This window comes from Mastigoproctus giganteus, chromosome 14 (assembly GCF_048544385.1).
Source record: "Mastigoproctus giganteus isolate SK-2022 chromosome 14, ASM4854438v1, whole genome shotgun sequence".
Taxonomy (NCBI): Eukaryota; Metazoa; Arthropoda; class Arachnida; order Uropygi; family Thelyphonidae; genus Mastigoproctus; species Mastigoproctus giganteus.
The window spans coordinates 9,609,231-9,632,401 of record NC_143588.1 but is presented as its reverse complement, the minus strand read 5'-3'; the positions used below and the strand labels follow the sequence as shown (position 1 = coordinate 9,632,401).

The following is a 23,171-nucleotide window of genomic DNA, read 5'->3' as shown; positions in this document are numbered from 1 at the left end:
GAGGAGTTATTCAGGGAGGGGAATGCCAGAGGTGAATTAAACTCTGGCAGTGAGCTAGATGATTTTGTAATAACTGAGAGGAAAGTGGAGGAGAAACTGTTGAAGATAAACATAAAAAATCACCCTGGGTGGATGGGATCTATTTTAAGGACTGCTGGGAGTCATCATGGAATAAGTAAATACTTGGTCTGTGTTAGTGTAACTAAGAGTAGGGATAGGTGCATATGCACACTAATGCTAGGGGCATAGTAAATAAATTTGAACTTGGAAGTGCTAGTCAAGACATCAATTGCAAAGATTGTTGGGATATCAGAGATGTGGTGTAACATGTGGAATGCAGAATTTGAATATGGGGAGTACAATGTGTACAGAAAGGACAGAATGATGGGAAGGAGGAGGATTTATGCTGTTAGTTATGAAACACATAAAATCTAAGAAAGTGCATCCACTTGATATTCGTGGCCAGTGGAATGTCAAATCAGTTTGGTGTAACATAAGCACTGGAAAAGAGAAAATGAGAGTGTGCTATAGGCTTAATGACTCTGATGAGTACAACGGACAACTGTACAGAGAAATAGTGGGCCTGTAAATGAAAATGTCTTTTAATGTAAGATTTTAATTTTCTATATATTGACTGGAACTTGTGTATTGGATGTTTGAGATGCAGCCAGAGGGATTAATACTCTTGAGCTGATGATCAGCAGTGATTATTCATGCATTAATATTCTGTAGATAAAGGATCTATTATATGACAGTGATCACGGTATATTGATGTGGGACTTACTTAAAGGTATCTAACATCTGGATAAAGGGAAGGATTTTTGTTTTTGTAAAGGTGACTACTGTGTTCTCAGACAGTTTCTAAATTCTATACAGTGGAAGCATTGAAGGAAGTAATCTTGGATGCTTCTAGGCTTTTCATACCAGCTAACAAATACTTTTGAAAGTTTAGGTCTAAATGGATCTCAGATGAGCCAATGAGACTGGCGACAGACAAGAAAAATGCATGGAACACACATAAATTATTATGCAACACAGAAGCCTATGGTGGATATAAGCTAGTCTTCACTTTCCTAACCTCTTAAAGGAGGTTAGGAAAGTGAAGGCAGATATTGAGAACTTTTGGCAAAGGATGTAAAGAAAAACAGCAAAGACTTCTTTACTTATGTAAACACTAGAAGGAAGGCGGATGAATCAAATTTATCCACTCCATATCGCTGTTTTGACTGTTGATGATCCTGCACAGTTTGCGGACAAACTGAATGAGTATTTTTAATCTACATTCACACTTGAAGAATTGTCTAGAGAAGTAGAGGCCAGTAGTTTTTGAAACTTTAACAGGGAGCTAAGTGGTTTTGTTACAACTGAGAGGGAAGTAGAAGAGAAATTGTTGAAGTTAACCAAACAAGAGGCACCTTGGGTAGATGGGTTCTATCCAACTGTATTAAGGTAGGCAGCAAAGGAACTAAGCAAACCCTTAACCATAATGATAAGAGCATCCTAGGATTCAGGTGAGGTCCCCATGGATTGGAGGTGTGCAAATGTACCTCCAAGTCACGGGGGGGGGAATCAAAGGGTGATAAGAGTAATTACCAAATTGTTAGTTTAACTTCTGTTCCTGGGTAAAGTAATGGAGTAACAGACAAGAAAAATGCATGGAACTGGTTAAAGAAGCAATGCAGGATCATGATGTAGGCAAGACTGCAGTTATAGTTCACACACAGCATGGGTTTGTTCAGGTGAAATCTTGTCTGACAAATATGATTGGATACTACTATGTGGTCACAAAGAATTGGATGCAAAAAAATAATTTTAATATCATATACTTGTATTTCAGGAAAGCTTTTGATACTCTTACCCATAAAAGACTTCTGTACAAATTGGAGAAGTGTGACTTTAGGCAGTTTACTGCTATGGATAAAGGGATGGTTGATTGTGAGAAGACAGACATTGGTAATCAGTGGACATTTCTCTTTGTGGTCTGTTATTAGTGGTGTCCATCAGACTTTGGTGTTAGGCCCATTCTTCTTTTCTATATTTATCAATGATATTGAAAAGGTATGTCAAGCTTACTGTCCCAGTTTGCAGATTATACAAATTTTAGCAGGGTTGTTAACAACAGTAATGACAGCATGCTACTGGAATAGGATATCCAAAAGTTAGTCCAATAAGCTGAGAATTGGCAACTGAAGTTTAACATTGACAAATGTTAAATCGGTAGCAGTAATTCCAGAGTAACGTGACAATTGTGTTGTACTACTTTCAGGATATTGGAAATTGAAAAAGACCAGAGAGTAATTGTGCAATCAGATATGAAGTTCTCTGAGCAATGCAGACTGGCTTTCAGGATAGCTGATTTTGTTAATAATATGTAGTAATTTTGCTAGCAGATTACCCACCTGAGGGGACATAAATTCAAATTGAGGTAAGGAAATTGTAGAATTGATGTGCAGAAATTAGCCTCTAGCCTGTGGGGGTTGATAGTTGCAATAAACTTCCATCTGTTGTAGTGGAGGTAAGCAACTTAAATAAGTTCACGGCAGAACTAGACAAACATTTGGAGTGAATGGATGGGTGAAATGGGAAGTTTTTTTTTTGTTTTTTTTTTTTTGCTAATGCTATATAAGCTTGCATTCTTGCATCATATGCCTCTGCCAATGCTAGTAGGGATGAGTAGGTGATTATCCCATTGTATAAGACAGTGGTCAGGCCACCTCTCGTACAGGTCTGGAGACCTAATTTTTTGAGACAGATATAGCGCTGGAACAAGTATAGAGAACGGCAACATGATTGTTGAGCGGAAGAAAGGGGGTGCTCTTATCAAGAAAGGCTTCAGTTCTGCAAACTGCATCATCTTCTTAAGGCCTTGAATTGTGTGAGCAAGCTCAATGCTAATGGGATTCTACCTCTTACTCAGATAACTCACCTGAGGGGACATAAATTCAAATCGAGAAAAGACAATTGTAGAATAGATGTGCAGAAATTTTTCTTTAGTAGCCAGCGGGTGATTGATAGTCGGAACAAACTTTCATCTGTTGTAGTGGAGATCAACAACTTAAATTTAGTTCAAGGCAGAACTAGATAAACATTTGGAGTGAATGGATTGGAGAAATGGGAGTTTTTTTTTTTTTTTTTTTTTTTGGCTGATGTTATATAAGCTTGCTTTCTTGCATCATATGCATCTATTGATGATAATACTAACGCTAATTTGTGACTAGGCACCTGCGAGGTGACCTGTTTAAGGCTTTGAATGGATTGATGAAACTCGATGCCGATGGGATTCTTCTTACTCGGACCACACACGAGGGGCAAAATTTCAAATTGAGGAAGGACAATTGCAGAACAGATATGTGGATGTTTGCCGTTAGCCAACAGATTGAATAAAGATGGTTCGCAGGTGGTGATTGTTTAAATAAATTTCCATGTGCCGTTGTGGAAGTCGATAGTTTAAATAAATTTCCATGGGCCGTTGTGGAAGTTGATAGTTTAAATAACTTTAAGAAAGAAATACACAAATTATTGAAGATTAGTAAAAACACAGAGTCAAGGCTCAATAACTTCTACGTTATTACAATATATTTAAAAGAGATTACCTCAGTCTTTTACATAGAATGCTTCCAGTCAATGCTCTCCAAATGTAGAAAATTTATTATGAATATAAAATAAATGGATAAAATAATTTAATGAATTCTTTCACTCATAGAGATATGAGCGATTCAACGCGCAACGGAATCGAAAGCTGAGAGCCCCTATCCGACTCTGAAACACATTAAACCAACTCAGCAAAACCAAAAGTGTGAGAAGACATTGTGTCGGTATAAATAATTAAAATTGCAAAACCACTTACGAGAATAAATAATTTAAATCACAATTAAAAATTTGGATGAACACACAAATTAAACGAAATTCACAGTTTTTCCCTTCCTTAAGCAGATAACGCTTTCTGACTGATCGCCGTGTTCACATGATGGAAATATCGCGAAGCATGTATGTTAGATTATTTGTATTGATGCATGTGTGAAAATACTAGAAATCCGAAATTGTGTAAGGATGTCGCACACTGATGCAATTTTTTTGTAGTTTTCTTTCAAGAGTTTCAGCGATCAATAATTTTATGTAATTATGTTCTATGCTTAAAATTTTCACTTTATGCATGAGGTCTTTACGTAATTTCAGATTTCTAGTCTTTTTTAACGCATCCGTTTGGAGTGAATGGATTGGATTGGTGCTTGGGTTGGAGGTTGAGAAGACGAGAGAAGATATTTGTTCACATTAGACTTGAACTTCTGTAGACTGTAATTTTCAGGAAAGACATGAAGGAAGGTTGTTCCAGAAAATGGTAGTTGAATGAATAAATGAGGAAGATGAAGAGTTCGTTCTGTGAGTTTGAAGTTGGACAGTAAATGGATGTTAGCTGGTTGTGGCACGTGTTCGGACTGTTTTGAAAGAGAGAGTGGAAATTAAAAAAGCCAATTCAGAAGAACAGTGCCCATGGAAATATCTGTAGAAAAGACATGCATCAGAAACAGTGCGTCTATGAGACAGCGAGTGGAGAGACTCCGTTAGAGATGAGTCATTAATTAACCTACTGCCCTCTTCTGAATGGAATCTAGATGCCTGAGAGAGGTTGTGGGAACAATATTCCATGTTAGGGCGGATTTGGGATTTGTACAGATTTGAGTGAACAGTTGTTTGGAAGAAAACTAACAAGTTTTTTAGATGCAGAGGAAGCAATATTTGTAATGTGCTTGTGCCAAGAGAGAGATTAGAAGTCAGGGTAATCCCCAAAAGAGATATATCATTTTGCCTAGAAATTGGAGTGTCACCAAAGATAAGCATTGGAGGAGAGGAATCCTTTTTGCGAGATTTAAAACAAGACTAAGTTTTAGAAGGATTGAAATCAACTAAGTTGTCTTTGCCCCATTGGAGAAATACCGGGAGATCAGCATTTAAGGAATTGGTAGTAGATATTCGAGAAGTTGAAGCTGATTGAGCAGGACGAGTTTTCTCAAACTGGAAAGTGGAATGCAATGTGCTATCATCATCAAAATACACGGATGCAATTTCTGGTCAATGGAAGAAGATCATTAATATACAAGAGGAAAAGGGGGGGGGAAGAACTGAATCTTGGAGGACACCAGTATTAGTGAAGAAGTTAAAAGACAGAGAGCCATCTACCATTACACTCAGTGAGCGATTAGAGAGGAAACTGGATAACCAGTTACAAAAAACAGTTGGAAACCATAAGATGGAAGCTTGTTTAGAAGACCTACAGACCAAACATGATCGAAAGCTTTTGAGATATTTTGGTCAAACAAGATTTCCATTTAAGAAACAAATGCTCTGTTTGAAGTATAATTGCAGCCTTGTCTCAATGATCCTGTATTACTTGTTTTACCAGTGACTCCATTATTTTCCCTGGAACAGAAGTTCCAGGGAAAATAATGGAGACTCTGTTAGAGATGAGTTACAAGCCGATAGGCATGTAATTACTATCACCATTTTTTCCCACTTTGTGAATTGGGGATACATTCACACATATCCCGTCTGCACGAACCTCCCATGAATCCAAGGATACTCTCATAATTTTGGCTAAGGGTTTGCTTCATTTCTTCGCCTTAATATAACTGGATAGGTCCGATTAAAACCATGGTGCCGTATGTTTAACTTCAACAATTTAACTCCTCCACTTTCCTCTCAGTTTTTAAAAAATCATATTGCTTTCTGTTAGAACTTCATAAACTTCTGGCATCCCCTTCCCTAAAGAATTACTCATGTATGAATCTAGATTCAAAATTCTCATTCAGTTTGTCTGCAACATGAGGAGAATCATCAACAGTCTAACTATCGGTATCGAGTGGACCAATATCATTCATCTCCTTCCTTCAATTGTTTACATAAGTAAAGAAGCTTTTGTTTTTTTTTTTTGCGTGTCCTCTGCCGAAGGTTTCTCGTAATCTGTCTTCGCTAGTCTTACTTGTACAGACTAGTTTATATATACCATAGCCATCTGTGTCACCTGATAATTTTTATCCATCCTATGTACTTTTGTTCTCTGTCTCGCATTTCATCAGTTCATCTGACATCCATTTAGTCCTAAATCTTGAATGGTATTTCTTAGGAAGTTGGTATGAAAAGGCTAATAGCTGCTATGATTAATTCCTTGTTGCTTCCCATGTAGAATTTGCTGTTGGTAATATTATCTGTTGGTATCACTGTATAGAATCTGAAAACTGTATGAGACCACTGTAGTTACTATTATGAAAGTAAAAACCCCCTCCCTTTATCCTTGACGGTAGTTATATCTTTAAATAAATTCCAAATCATTACACTGTGATCACTGCCACCTAGTGGTTCCTTTATATGGAGATTCTTAATGCTTGAATAATCAGATCAAGAGAATTACTCTCTCTTGTTGCCTCTCTAATGTGCTACAATAGAATACACTCATCCAATAAATCCACAAAGGCTTGCTAGTGTGGTAGTGACTAGCTGTGAATATCTGGGAAGTTAAAATTCTCCATTATAATACATACTGATCGGTCCACTCTGTTTCTCTGTACATCTCTTTGTTGTTCTCATCAGGGTCTTTTGGCTTATAGTACACTCCTTCTCTCATTTTTTGCTTTCCCATTGCTTATGTCAACTGGATGCACTGTATTTGATTTTATTTTCTTCTTAACTAAGAGCATGACCCTTTCTCCCTTCTATCCTGTCTTGTCTTTTCTGTATACTTGCATTTCTTACTTGTCATTCATCATCCTTCACGCTACTGCTAGACTCTTTAAGATTTTTCCACCTTAAAAAACCAATCAGTGATATTGAACCTAAAAGGATCTCTACGGTGACCATAAATTTCTATCTCTTAATCTGAATTTTTAGTTTTTTATTACAATAATTGCATTTAAAAATAAAAATAAGAGAAGGCTTCAAATATATTGAAGTAATTGATGAGCTTTCAGCTCGACTGTGAGAAATCATTTGTTAAGATTTCCCATGCTCTTTTCTATGCTCTTTTCTCGCAGTGCTGTAATGAAATGAACATCAGCTACAAGTTAATTTCATTAGTTTATTATTTAGTATGTTTATTGGTATGGCTCCAAGAAAGAGGATTGCTTTGCCAGTCGCAGATAAAATTAGGATTTTGCAAGCTGTAGATAATGGTGTGCATTCTAAGACTGACATCGCCAAACAATTCGCCATCTTTAGCAATAATACTCTGTTCACTATTCTGAAAAATCGGAAAAAGATTTAAAGAAATCTACTGCACCAGGTAGGATTCAAGCATGAAAGGCAAAGCACAAAAGGCAAGGCTAAATAGTTTCAGCATTGAATGGATATTGAAGAATTTATAAGCTGATTGTTGGTTCCAGAAATTTAAGACTTGTCATGGCCTGTCTTTCAAAAAAGTGAGTGGTGAAACTGTGAACATTGTCACTACAAACATTGGGAAACTGTGAACATTGTCACTACAAAGGAATGGAAGGAAAATTGTTAAAAAATGTTTTGCTGACATACGACTGCAATGACATCGTCAATTCTGATGAAACTGGACTTTAATCATTGGGAAAGCCCAAAAGCCTCGATGCTTTAAAGGTTTAAAGACATCACAGACTATGTATTGAGCAAACCAAAAGGCATCGATGACATCAGAAATCTACACAGAATGGATCAGAGACCTTAGATCACAAGATGCGTGAGAAGAATAGAAAAATTTTGCTGTATGTTGATAGTGCACCCTCGTTGTCAAGGAGGACCTATGTGCAGTCACTGCACATAGGTTGTTTACCTACCACCAAATACGACGTCAGTTCTTCAGCCACTTGATCAAGGTGTAATCCAGTGTTTTAAGAAAAACTACCAAAGAATGCTATTAAACAGAATTGTGTTCTGTCTTGAAAACAAAATTCAGTGCAAAATCAACATCATGTAGGTAATGTCTATCAGCAGAGGATGAAGTTGATGAAAAAGTGATTGTCAACTGCTTCAAACATTTTGGATATACCGCATTGTGAATGATACAGTGCATGAAGTTTTGCACTCTTCTTCCTCTATTAATTATAAAGAACAGTCCAATAATAGGGAAGAAATATTTAAGCATGTGCGTAATCACCTAAACTTACGGGAAAACTTAAGCTTCAAAGATTACATAGAAGTGGATGCAGACATTGAATGTTTCGGGATATGCACGAATGAAGAGAACTCATTGCAGATGCAGTTGAATCTTCTGAAATTTGTAGTGATAAAGATGAGGAACTTATTGTGGTTGAACAAGAAGTTTCGGTGAAAGATGCTCATCAAGGATTAGAACGTGTACATAGATTTTTTTTTTTTCAAGCAAAGCCGAACTGGAAAAGAAATAACTGCTATTACGCACCTTCATAATTCTCTTTTAAAGCATGCTGTACCATTGAAATGATGTGTTTTAACAGATTATTTTAAAGTATGAAACAATTCTCTTGTTATTTGTTGATAGGTATGTAAGCTATGTAGTGTAATTTACAATTTAATTGTAACCTTACTGCACTCTACAATCAATGCAAAATTTGCAGTCATAATTTTCTTATTTAATACTGTAGTACTTATTATAAATAAGATTATACTATATTGTATTAGTAGAATTACATTAAATGTTCAAGCTTTTACTTGTTTTATGGCTGATTTTATAAACGTTTGATATAACGTCCTTCTGATATAACAACCATTTTTCGATCCCCTTGGGGGGGGGATCTTTATATAGCGCTTCGACTGTAGTAGATTTCTGGCAAAGTGGCCTGTCACTCAATACAACTTCTGATATTAGGCGTGTTATAGCTCCAACAGCCATTAAACCTTTATAACACGCACACACTATACTATGATACACATGCACTTCAAGAATGATTGTCCTTTATCTATGTGGTATCTACCTGTATTATACACGGAGTTGCCATAGTTTGATTGGGCCACACAAACCAGTATAAAAAAAAAAGAAAAAAAGTCCTTTCTGTATACATTGTACTCCCCATAAACAAATTATGCATCACTTACAAAGGGTACTAGGAAAGTTTTGCAATACAGCTTTGTTTATTTAATTTTTTCAAAGTAATTTCCTCTACATTCAATACACCTCTCCATCCTCCGAAACCAATCTTTAAACCAGTTCTGCCAAGTTTCACTAGGGAGTAAAGCACACTCGTTGTCCCAAGCCCGTAGAAGGTCCTCATCACTGGAAAACCGCCTCCCTTTTAGCTTCATTTTCACATGCGGGAACAGTGCAAAGTCGCAGGGAGCAAGGTCTGGACTGTAGGGAGGGTGCTCGAGAAGTTTCAGTCCTGTCGTGGTCAAATATTCGGTGCAGGCTTTGGCGCGGTGAGCTCGAGCATTATCGTGATGGAGGTACCAGGTGTCCATTCTTGACTTTGGCCGCAGGTTCTTCATAGATCCAATGACTTTAGGCAGGCATTGTTCAGTATACCACTTTGCTGTGACTGTCTTCTGCGTCCAATACGACACGTTCCACAATTCCACTCGATTTGAAAAATACAGCTATCATTTTCTTCTTTACAGATCGGGATTTTCTGACAATTACGGGTGTGTCGTCATCATCAAAGACCCAAACTTTGTTTTGAGCCTTGGTCGGCAGATCGTAATAGTACAGCCAAGTCTCGTCACCTGTCACGATGTTGTTCACATACCGAGATTGTCCCTTATCAAACTTTTTTAACATCTCCCGGCACCAAGTCACACGTCGTGTCATCTGCTCTTCAGTCAGTTGATGCGGCACCCAGAGAGAACAAAGTTTCTTCACGTGCAAATGATCTTGCAGAATCGAACGAATTGCTGGTGCATTTAGGCCCAAAGTATCCTCTATCTGTTGGTAGGTCACTCGCCTGTTTTCGTCAAGCATTTTCCTCACAGCAGTAACGTTTTCCTCTGTAACTGACGTTCGTGGCCTTCCCGGCCTCTCAGAATCCTCCAGAGTGAAATTTCCCCTTTGGAATTCTCTATACCACCTGAATATCGTTGTACGATGTGGACAACCATCATCTAGTGCAAGAGTCATTTCTTCTAAGCACTGGTCTGTGGTTAAACCACGCAAGAAATTATACCGCAAAACTGTCCTTATCTCATTTCGTGACCACGATGCCATCGCAAGCACTTTACACTCTCACTACTAATGAATAACTGAGCCCATCGACTTGGCACGGCGGCTACTATGCACGTATGAACATGTCTCAACATGCAGCAACAAGCAGCTTCCTGTGATTCATTGTTGCGTCATATTGCAAAACTTTCCTAGTACCCTTTGTATATCTGAGTTTCACTGTTCTCTGAAATCCCAACACTGTCTGCATTTGATGTCTTGACTGGCACTTCAAATTCATCAAATTTATTTACTGTACTTCTAGCTGTGGTGTACATACAAGATACATACATCTGTTCTTAGGCTTAGTTAGTGTAATACAGCCCATGTATTTACTTGTTTCATGATTACTCTCAGCAGTTCTTGAAATCCCCAGCACTTGATTTCAAGACTGTTGCTCATTGTAATGGACGGAGTGTAAGAATCACTTTCTCTTCCTGTGACTGTATTAATCAAGTATTCTGTGTATACCCCTAAGCTAGCAGTTTTCCGGCCCACATTAACACTGCCGTGATAGCGTCAGCATATACTCTTGCACCCTTTATATTTAAGTGTATCCCATCCCTGTAGAAGCAGTCTCTCCTGTTAGCAAGTGTAGACCATGCTTAGTAAAATTCTACCCCATGAGCCTTGCACAGAGTCTCTCTAGGGTCGAATTGATTTACAAGACTCGAATCATGTAGTCCTTCCTATCACGTCTGGGCAGAATTGCAGACACTTTCAAATTTAACCCTAACTCATTGCTTTTTTTAAACTTATACTTGTTAATTTGATTAGAACATATGTAGCAGAAAGTTGTGGAAAATATTTTTTTAATTAATTTATTTTAATTTATTTATACATTTAGTTTTATTGGTAGAAAATGTGTATATAGATTCTTTTACACATCAAAGGAGTTATTTGAAAGAACACTTAAGTAAAGAATGTAATTTAATAAAGAAACCTCTGTGCACAATTGGTTAACATGAACTAATGCTGAAAAAAATAGGTTAAAAGTATTAGCAAAAAGTTTGTTCAATGTTTTGGTTTGTGTAGAAAAGATAATAACAACATGGCTCAGAATAGAGTGGAGCACACAAAAATGCAACTTTGGTTCATTGCATGCACTGGTAATGTACATACTTGATTATCGAAAAATGAGATATTTTATTAACATCTTTTTTTTTTTTTTTTTTTTCCATGAAATTTTCCATTTCAACCTCTCAATGCATAGCTACCAACTGTCCAGATTTATAATGGAGAATCTACCTTTCTCACTTGATTTGACACTTCTCTGACTTACCCTTGTTGTGTTATAACATAGTTGGTGACAGTTTCTCTGTCTTTCTGCAAGGGCTCAGTATGTATTGGCCATCAGGCTTGTTGTCATACTTTACATTGCAAAATAGAAATGTTCAATAAAAGCATTGGCACTGTAACGTGATATTTCATTGGACCTGTGTGATTCATTAACACTGTTTTGCAGTAAGGTTTGAAAGAAATACGACATAAAAGTTTCAATCTGAAAAAGGTATTGAACCTTTTGCAATGTGTATCTTGTGTAGATGTGGTACTTTCACATCTACATGTTTAAAAGTATACTGTTTTTTGGTAGCACTCCTGCATTTTGTAAAAGCCTCTTGTTTACCTCCTGCTTAAACTTGCCTGATCCCCAGTTTTTGAAAGTCAGAAGTTTTCAGCTTTATAAATCCAAATGAAAGGAATATTAAAAATCCATAAATTAGTGGCAGGAAAATGTAAAATGGAGAAATTAGAGTGCGTATTAAAGATTTTAATTCGGAAGATATATTGGAACATTTTGATTGGCAAATGAACAAATGCAAGCATTTGTTTATTTGCCAATAATTTATACAGAACAGTGTTATTAGATTGTTTGCCTAAGTTAAGAGTTGTATTCAGTTTCATAAAGCAAAATTACTTTCTGTGAATAAAGTACAGTCCTCAGTATATATAAAAGATAAAAAAAAAAAAAAAAAATCATTTTGGTTAGGAAATACAAGGGCGGCTCCGTAGCCAGGTGGCCATAGCAGTGCATAGCACATGCTTCTTGATTAGATCGGGGTTCGAGCCCGTGACCACCAAATACAGAGGATGCAGAAAGGTCAGGGAATGACCACCCATATTCTTGGAGCAATATGGCCTTAGTTGCTAATGCTCCTAAAAAAAAAACCAAATAACAAATAACAAACCAAGGAAATTCAAGTGAATGAAGATGTTAGTGACAATTTTTTTTTGGGTGGGTGGGCATTTTACAGGGCAACAGAGGTGTTTATACAGGAGCTTGAAAACAGAAAGGAAAAATTTAATTCTGGAAATAAAATTTAGTTTCATTGAGGGGGGGGGGGATGGAACCAGAAAGTGAAACATTTGTAAAATCTAAAGAAATTTGCATTTATTATGCTAACAATTTAGAATTGGTATAATGAACTACTGCATTTTAGGAATTATATATGATGAGTGAAAAATTATTAATGTTCTGAATATGTTTGAAATTGGTGAAAAAAATAATTTAGATGAAATATTTCTAAGTTTTTTAATTTTATTTAGAATTAATTTGAGCTGAGAAGTTGAATTGTTCCTCCATAGAAAGTCTTGTTCTGCATTTAAAAGGGTCATAATGGTCAAGCAAAATCAGTATATTTTTAATTTGTTATATACTGAAAGTGATATTTTGAAAGAAATAAACTTTGCTTTGAGAGAAGGCAATAGAATTTTTTTCACAAAAACAACAAAGAAAATTTTGAGCATAACATTTACACTAAATGTTTATTATTTTATATTAAAAAAAAACCTGAAATTTGTTTGCCTAAGGATTGTTTTTAAGCACCAATTCTTCCCAATGCAATACATCACTAAGCACACAAACCAGCACAACACACATGATTAACTTTTCAGAGATGGGGAAAATATCAAAATCAATTATTAGAAACAATTTTATTAATACCGAAGTTCAATAACAAATCGGAATGTTATGTAATCCCAGAATACAATAAATGTCATATTTTCTGTGTATTAGTACATCTGATTAGGACTTCAGAAACGTGACATTATCTGTGATCACAATAATCTGTGTGCACTGTATGTTCTCTTTCCCTGGTCCAGTTTCTCTGATACTAAAAGAAGAAAATGAGAGTGCTTGTTTGCATATACGAGTCATGATCATTCCAGTTAATCAGATGTGGTGAAACTGTGAGGAGTACATGCCACACTGAAAACCCAGCATGGCCAGTACACACCAATCTACACAGATGGATCTAAAACTGAAAAGCATGTTGGTGCAGCAGCAGCAGTATTTCCTAACATCACCATGTCCAAAAAACTCCCCACTGAATGTAGCAGCTATACTGCAGAACTCTGTGCTATCCACATAGCCCTAAACTAACACGCTCTTAAGAACTAGACTGCACAGCGTTATTTATACCGACTCCATTAGTGCTATCCAAGCTATAAAACACAACAGAAAGAATGGCAACCCCTTACTTAGACAGATCTGGAATACTCTGACTAAATTAAACCAGAAGAAACAACAAGTCCTCTTTTGTTGGATCCCTGGTCACTCGGGAATATCTGGAAACAAACAGGCTGACCTAGCTGCCAAAACTAGCTACTATAATATACTGTAGAACAATAAGCTACTCAGTAGCTTATTGTTCCCTTGGTTCAAAAAAGACATAAAACCTTGGAGCTTTAGCATACGGGAGAACCGACATGAAGAAGTCGTATTAGCCTGATTATGGATAGGCCACACGCACCTGACCCATCTTCATCTGCTTGCGGCCACTGATCCCCCGCAGTGCACAAAGTGCAACACTCAGCTCACTGTCCAACATCTACTTATTGACTACCCCAAGTACAATAATGAGCGACAAGCTATGTTTACCTCATCTTCCATGACGAACACCTCTTTCAGCATTTCTGACCTCCTAGTAGACATGCCACATGTGACCAAAATTATTTTTGATTTCCTCAAACAGATAAAACTGTACAATGCAGTATAAACTTGAATAATATCTATACAGACAGAACTATGCATTTAACATCACCATAGTTACTTGCATTATGGCCTTTGCTGCTCTTGCGTCGTAAAGCCTACAAACAAACAGCTGCAAGGAGGTGTTTGGGGGCATCAACTTTTACTAATTTTCATAACCCCCATCCCTTCCCTACTATCTAGATCTGTGATTTGTTCACGTCATCCAGGCCTACAAAGTACATACAAAACAGGCCATCTATTTTTTTTAAGGTTCTTATCTCTGTTATCTGTCTTTGATTACATATGTTTTCTACCTTATGGGAGTCAAGTACAAGATTATAAGTGCTAGGATTCAGAATTTTGAGTTCGTGGAAGCTGATAAGTTTTAAATTTTTACCATCTTTTTCATTAATTAACATATCAAATTGTGTTTTACAAATAGTTTAAATAGTCTTAGTCATGTTCATTAGCTTATTTTTAAATTTAGCTAGTGATAAGTTACAGCTTATTTGTACTGCTTGTCTATCGGTGTTTTGGAGCGAATATTGCAGCTCGTAACTAGTAGTGCAGAGTAATAGGGGTTAATTGTGATAAATAAGTAGTTGAAGGTTCTAATCACTTGTTGGTCATATATCTTTTTTGTGTTTAACTAAGAAATTTTTACTTTTTTAGGAAAGATATAACTAATTTAACATTACAATCATTATGGTATAGCATAACATACATAGTGAACTTGACAAAGTAAGGTATAATGAAAATGTAATATGTATCACTGCATTTAGTAATCTATTAGCTTAGAGTAGTATTGTCAATAAATCAATTAAATTGTATTTAAACAGAAATCATTCTGCATACTAGAGCAGCAAAGCAAGGACGTAAAATAGCAAGAGTGGTGGTTCGGAGAACTGAAGGGGTAATTCTCCAATGCATCACGGCCTAAAAAATGTGCAGCTTGTGAAATGTTTCCAGAAAGGTCTGGAAACATTTTACAATACCTCCTTGGCTGGATCATGTCCAGCCAAAGAGGATGTCTTTGTGTGTGCTAGATGCAGAGAGTGGGAAGAAATTTTGTGCCAATTCAGGGTTCTGATAGGTGTTTGAGACTTTGAAGAGTAAGGTATATGCTCTTGAGGGAATTAAAATGGGGACCCATCAAGCTCTCAGCTGCCCAACTCAATGCTAGAGCTCACTCTTGTCCATCGGATGGCATAGTAGCAGTTTTCAAGGCAGAATGTGCTGGTCCCACAGGAGCTAGCTATTGTCGGCGACTCTTGTCAGGGAAACAAGGAAATATGTTGTTCAAGGATAGGTGAAATAGGACCAGGGTATGTCTGCTAGGGACAAAAGTAGATGAAGTTGTAGAGCAGATATCTTTTAAGGGTACAAAAGGTGATATTGTTGGCACTAATGATATTAAGAGTAGATCTGAGGATAAATTCTATACAGTGGGATCAACTGATGATGTTACCAACAGTAAATTCTAAATGGGAAGCATTCAAGGAATTAATCTTGGAAGCTACTAGTTTTTCCATACCAACAAAGAAATACTATTCAAGGCTTAGATCTAAATGGATGTCAGATGATTGATACATGTAGCAGAGAAGAAAAGTGCACAGGATGCATATAAATTATCAGGTGATACAGAAACCTATATTGTAGAGATATTGTAGAGAGATATAAATTAGTCTCTAATCAAATTTGGCACACTATGGCCATAGTTGCCAATGCACCTAATAACTCCCCAAATAAACAATCTAATCAAATCACAAAGGAGGTCAGGCAAGCTAAGGCAGATTATGAGACATCTCTAGCATAGAATACAAAGTAAAACTACAAAGACTTGTATGCTTATATTAACAGTAGAAGGAAGGGATTGACATTGCTGAGGTTGCAGATAAATTAAAAAGGTATTTTTTTTATCTACATTTACATGCGAGGGATTCTTTAGAGAATGGCAAGCCAGAAGTTTATCCAAGTCTAATGAGGAGCTAAATGACTTTGTGTTAAGTAGAGGAGAAATTGTTGAGGATGGACATAAATAAGGCACCTGAGGTTGACGGAATCTATCCAATTATATTGAGGGAGGCAGCAATGGAAGTAAGGAAACCCTTAGTCATAATTATGAGACCATCCTTGGATTCATGGGAGCCCCCTATAGACTGAAGATATGCAAATATATCTCCAATTCATAAAGGGCAATCAAAAGGCAACATGAATAATTATTGATACTGGTCAGGATCATTTGGACAGGCATGCAATCATACTGCAATCACAGCATGGATGTATTCAGGGGTGGTCTTGTCTGACCAATCTGATAGGTTACTAAGATGCTGTGGTCAAGGAACTGGATGCAAGCATAATTTTCCCATCATATATATGGATTTCAGGATGGCTTTTTCACATAATAGACTTGCACATAAATGACTTTTGTACAAACTGAAGCAATGTGGCATTAAAGGAAAATTACTACTATTGATAAAGGAATGGTTAAGTGGAAGAAGGCAGAGATTGGTTATCAGTAGGCAGTGTTATTAGTGAAGTTGGTATAGTGCTGGATCCATAGTTGTTTTCAGTATTTACCAATGATATTGATGAAGGTATATCAGGCTTAATGTCTAAGTTTGCAGAGATGATACCTAGGTTGGCATGGTGGTTAACCACAGTCATTAGGGTAAGCTACTTCAAAAAGATCTAGGAAAATTTGTTCGATCAGCTGAGAAATGGCAGTTATGCAGTATATTGTATTGAAAAATGCAAAATACTGCACATAAGTAGCAGTAACTCCAGAGAAACTGTGTCATACTACACTCAGGGTAGTGGAGAATGAAAAAGACCTTGGGGTAATTGTGCAGTCAGACATGAAATTCTCTGAGTTGTGCAGACATGCTGCCAGGAGAGATTATGTGGTTTTGTCAATGATAAACAGAAAAACTTTGCTATCAGGGATAAGGAGGTGATTATATTTTTGTATAAGGTCATGGTTAGGCTGCATCTTGAGTACTGTATACAGGTCTTGCAGCCTCACTTTAGACCTGGTGGAATGGGTGCAGAGAAGGGCAACCAAATTGGTGAAGGTAACAAAGGGATGCTATTGCCTAGAAAGGCTTCAGTTCTGCAAATTGCAGCATCTCAAGGCTATGCATTTGTGGGTAGAATCTGATTGAGGTGTTTAAAGCCTTCAATGGATTGAGCAAGCTGATTGTTAACTGTATTCTTCCACTTCCTGAAACTACAAAGGGTACTAGGAAAGTTTTGCAATATGACGCAACAATGAATCACAGGAAGCTGCTTGTTGCTGCATGTTGAGACATGTTCATACGTGCATAGTAGCCGCCGCGCCAAGTCGATGGGCTCAGTTATTCATTAGTAGTGAGAGTGTAAAGTGCTTGCGATGGCATCGTGGTCACGAAATGAGATAAGGAGAGTTTTGTGGTATAATTTTGTTCTTGGTTTAACCATAGACCAGTGCTTAGAAGAAATGACTCTTGCACTAGATGATGATTGTCCACATCGTACAACGATATTCAGGTGGTATAGAGAATTCCAAAGGGGAAATTTCACTCTGGAAGATTCTGAGAGGCCGGGAAGGCCCACGAACGTCAGTTACGGAGGAAAACGTTACTGCTGTGAGGAAAATGCTTGACGAAAACAGGCGAGTGACCTACCAACAGATAAAGGATACTTTGGGCCTAAATGCACCAGCAATTCGTTCAATTCTGCAAGATCATTTGCACGTGAAGAAACTTTGTTCTCTCTGGGTGCCGCATCAACTGACTGAAGAGCAGATGACACGACGTGTGACTTGGTGCCGGGAGATGTTAAAAAAGTTTGATAAGGGACAATCTCGGTATGTGAACAACATCGTGACAGGTGACGAGACTTGGCTGTACTATTACGATCTGCCGACCAAGGCTCAAAACAAAGTTTGGGTCTTTGATGATGACGACACACCCGTAATTGTCAGAAAATCCCGATCTGTAAAGAAGAAAATGATAGCTGTATTTTTCAAATCGAGTGGAATTGTGGAACGTGTCGTTTTGGACACGCAGAAGACAGTCACAGCTAAGTGGTATACTGAACAATGCCTGCCTAAAGTCATTGGATCTATGAAGAACCTGCGGCCAAAGTCAAGAATGGACACCTGGTACCTCCATCACGATAATGCTGCAGCTCACCGCGCCAAAGCCTGCACCGAATATTTGACCACGACAGGACTGAAACTTCTCGAGCACCCTCCCTACAGTCCAGACCTTGCTCCCTGCGACTTTGCACTGTTCCCGCATGTGAAAATGAAGCTAAAAGGGAGGCGGTTTTCCAGTGATGAGGACCTTCTACGGGCTTGGGACAACGAGTGTGCTTTACTCCCTAGTGAAACTTGGCAGAACTGGTTTAAAGATTGGTTTCGGAGGATGGAGAGGTGTATTGAATGTAGAGGAAATTACTTTGAAAAAATTAAATAAACAAAGCTGTATTGCAAAACTTTCCTAGTACCCTTTGTACATGGGGGGGGACATAAATTCAAGTTGAGGAAGGATGGTTGAAGGATAGATATGCAAACGTTTGCCTTCAGCCAGTGGGTAGTTGAATTGTTTTAACATTTTTCTATCTGTTGTGGAAATGGATGGGTTGAATAAATTCAAAGAAGGCTTCAGACTAGACAATTCTTTGGAGGTCACAGATTGGTGGACTTTTTTTTTTTTTTTTTGCTGATACTGTATAAGCTGGCTTTCTTACATCATTTGCCTTAACTACTGCTACTATTTTTTTTTTTTTTTTTTTACTTCTCTGGCCCACTATTTGACCTCTTTCTTCTTATTATTCTTATCCAGGGGTGTAATTGGATTTCTGCATGCTCCACCTGCTTTTTTAATTTTTTGAGCTTGTTTCATTTTATTTATCTGTTTATTACTTTTTGCTACTTTGTTATTTCTAATTTGGTAAATTTACCTTTATTAATTTCCCATTCCACTTCGGTTCAGTTTGACTTTAAACACTTTTGAAATGCTAATGTTCTTCCAGATGCAAAAGGATCGACCAGAAATCCAAGCCATCCTCCAAAGAAAAGGAAAACCGCCACTGAAACGGAGAACTTCTGTTACTCGAATGAGTGGTCAAGAAAAAAGCAAATCTGTGATGAAAGATACAAAGGCGGAACGTGCCCAAATACAAGCCAAACTTCGTTTACCAGAAGAGGACTTGGAAGAGGAAAAAGGCATGTGAATTATATAAGCATAATTGTGTGGATTTTATTTATTAAGATATAACTTGTTTATTTTGCACTTTAATAACAGAGGAGTTTTCAGTTATTCAAATTTGTAAAACAATAAGAGTTTACCTCAATATAGTACGTAGAACACTTCCGTGTGATACTCTCCAGAAATTAAAACGAAAAAAATTGAAAAACTTTACATTAGAGTAAAAAATAATTAAAAACCAATTTAACACAATTAAAAATCAATTTAATGCAGTTAAAAATATTAAAAAGAATTTAACGAAAATATTCAAAACGATTTTCCTTCCTGAAGCTGACAACGCTTTTTGACCGTATGTAGTGATCACAGGAATGAAAATTACCGAATAGGGTCGAACATGAAACTTAGTGATTATTTGTCTTCGCACATGTGTGTAAAGGTCCACGCATCAGAGATCAAATATGGCCGACGAACATTAACAGAATTCTCGTGTAATTTAATTTCTATGGTTTCTGCAATTAATAGTCGCGTATAATTACGTTGGACCTTAAGTATTTTGGCTTCATTAAATAAAAAAAGTGTTTTTCGTTAATGGCATGAAAGGCTAATTCTGACACTGCTGAATGAGTAGCACGAACTGAGGCTTCATGTTGATTTACACTAATATTCAGAGAAAAATGCGTCGAACCTTGGTAAGACGAGTCACAATCACTCCAAGATATGTTGTATACCAGGTCATTAATTTGTGTTGCGAACGCAGAAAGAACCGAGCGATTGTTCAGTATAGTGTGTAATTTCCGTATTGGCTTGGCCACAATTTTAAATTTGGTATCTTTAAAGAATCTCTTAAGCTGTTTGTGCCACTGTTCAACATATTACAAATATTAATTTCAATGTAGAACGTATTGAGCATTACAGCTCTGATTCATACTATCTAGTTATTCAAAGTAATTTTCAGTGCTATTATTGAGTGTTTCTTTATTGATCTTAGAATAAATGAGTTGTTAGTTCATAGAATTAACATTTTCCTGTTAAAGAAAGTTATTTGTAACATTTTGTAAAATGAATGCACCAATCAGTTTATCATTGTATTCAGACCCATTCCATTGTAAATAAATAAATAATTAAGTTCAAATTATTCTTGATAGAACAGGAAAAAGAAAAGTTTACACAGTCATTGTGACTGTATACATATTGAATTAAGTGGAGCAAGTATTTTTCTTGCACCACAGTCACAATAAGCTATGCAGTTTTCGTTATAATGTATGACCTTAAACCTGGTTTCTTCTTACTTAACATTGTATACTGACTCCTTAAGTATATTGCAGGCTTTATGTGGGATTAGGTTCAATCCTCATCCATCTTTGACTTGGGTCCAGCAGACTCTACTTTCTCTCTCTGAGTGTTCATTCAACATCCGTTTCTACTGGATCCCAAGCCACATTGGGATCAAGGGTAACAAACTGGCTGATGCTGCAGCCAAGTCACCGCAACACGACAATACTCTTTGCCTGCTAATCCCCTATACAGACTACAGGCATCTAATACACATAAAATTATTCTCCCAGTGGCAACAATCTTGGCATGGGCAGGCCACAAACAAGCTGTATCAGATAAAGCCTGTAATCCAACACTGGCAGTCTAGTCTGCGCAGGAACTGCAGAGAGGAAGTTGTTTTAGCTCGCCTCTGCATAGGACATAGTCATCTTATGCATGCATTTCTACTGAGGGCAGATGACTCTCATGTGTGTGAGAATTGTGACATCTTTTTAACTATTCGTCATATTTTAACTGAGTGTCCACGTTTTAGACACGAACGTTATGAATATTTTACCGCTTTTAGTCATCTGGCTGAGCTGTATATACTCAGCCAGATATTGTCTGACAATGACCATGTGTCTGCTGTTTTTAGCTTCCTAAAATCAGTAAAACGTTTTACTTGCATTTAAAAAATCTACCTTGTTAATGTTACTTGTTTATTGATATTTGTCTTTTACTGTTTTTATATTTTGACTTAGTGACCTAATTCATTAGGCAACTTAAAGTTTTACTTTTTTATGACCAGGTTTTGGCACATTATAGCCTTATTTGCTAATGCGCCAATAAAACCCAACCAACCAACTAACCGATCTTACTTAACATGAAAAACATAGGACTAGGACTGCCCCAAGTTAAAGAAAACGTTAAGTTTAAATCAATCTCTTCTTTAGTGGTGGAAAAAAAGTAAGTTATTAAAATACTTAAATTAATTTTTTGAACTTTGAGGCTTCCAAGTGCCAAGCGAGCGACTATAGCGATTTTTTAGTGATTTTCAAGTAGTTTTCTTAAAGAGTGGCTGATTACAGTATAGTGTTATTTTCCAGTATCAGAAGTTATTTGATTATGCTCTTCTAAAGTAAAAAAGTTAGCTTATATAACAGAAAGCGTTTTCTGTTAAGTGCCAAGAAGACACCTTTCTTCTTTTATATAGGACTAACTATCTAACAAACTAACAACTAACTTTCCTTTATTGCTTGGTCACTGCCGGCACTGCTCCTGACTTCACCTTGCGGAGCTGGAAACTAGGGCTAAAAGAAGCAACATGGAAAACAGTTCACCTATGATCTTTTGATCCATCTTGATGGATGTGATTACTGCACTGCCTACCACGCCAAGAGACAAAAAAAAGAAGGAATGGATAATACTGCTCCTCTCTTTTTAATGTTACATTCCTCCAAACACCAGCCATGAAGTAAGCATTCCCCATTCTTTATTCAAAAATTTTTTTGAAAATGTGGGTGGCTCTTCAAAAATGGCTCTACTAATAAGATCTGGAGACGTAATAGTGGAGTTCATTGAATATAGACATGCTGAAAGACTATTAAAAATATCTACTAATGGTGGAATTTCCGCAAATGTTATCCCACATGCCACCTTGAATTCCTCTAAAGGGGTAACATCTTATGGGACCTGTTAAATGTATCGGAGGATGAAGTTGTCTGCAAACTATGTTACCAAAACATAGTACACATGAAAAGGATTATCATCAAAAAAGCTGGAGAGCCCGACCTGACCCAGACAGTGATACTCACATTTAAAATGCCTAATCTGCCAACAACTATAAAAGCTAGTTACCCAAGATGCCATGTACGATCATACATTCCCAATCCAGTCCAGTGCTTTAAGTGCCAAAAATTTGGTCATTTGCAAAGACTTTGCAGAGATGTAGCTACTTGTGCTTCTTGTGGATGAAATGAACAAACACACACACATGCACACATGCACGCTTGCTGTAATACTGAAATTCAAAGCTGTCCTAACTGTCATGGTAATCATTCTGCCTTCTCTAAGGAATGCATCCAATGGAAATGGGAAAAGAATATTCAAAAATATAAGACAGAGCACAAAATGTCATATCAAGAGGCAAAATAAACATTTTTAAGTACTTATCAAGTTATCTTTGTACGCTATCAGTTACTCAACAGGTGTGCTCAGTAGCAACAAAGACTGACTGCTCAGTCCCTCTGGATATCCTGATATCTGGTTGGGCAAAATCACTTCTTTTCCAAGAAAAGTCAAACTAATAGAGCACGCTTATCTGCTAAAAGATCTAAACCTCCCAAACACTTCCTAATTTATTTCACAAATATACGTGGTCTCAATTCTAATCTCAACGATGTCCATTTCAACTTGCAGTCTGCCAAACCTCATGTACTTTTTCTGACAGAATCTCGGTTATCAGTTGATTCAACTACTGCTCATCTCAGATGCCCAAATTATTCACTGTATGATTCCTTTCGCCTGAAATTGTTACTTGTGCATATATCCGTTATAATATTCCCTATCAAAGAATTCGTAATTTGGAATCTTCTCTTTTCGATATTCTCTGGCTTAAAATCTC

At 37.0% G+C, this 23,171-nt stretch overlaps 1 protein-coding gene across 3 annotated transcripts in view; it reads left to right on the top strand.

Annotated features, from left to right (window-relative positions):
- Positions 1–23,171, top strand: part of LOC150074973 (uncharacterized) — a 763,849-nt gene that overhangs the window by 308,475 nt on the left and 432,203 nt on the right. For all 3 annotated transcript variants that reach the window (XM_090388939.1, XM_090388938.1, XM_090388937.1), the window contains exon 7: positions 19,119–19,311. In XM_090388939.1, the coding sequence (XP_090245065.1) occupies positions 19,119–19,311 (193 nt within the window). The remainder of the gene's footprint in view (positions 1–19,118; positions 19,312–23,171) is intronic.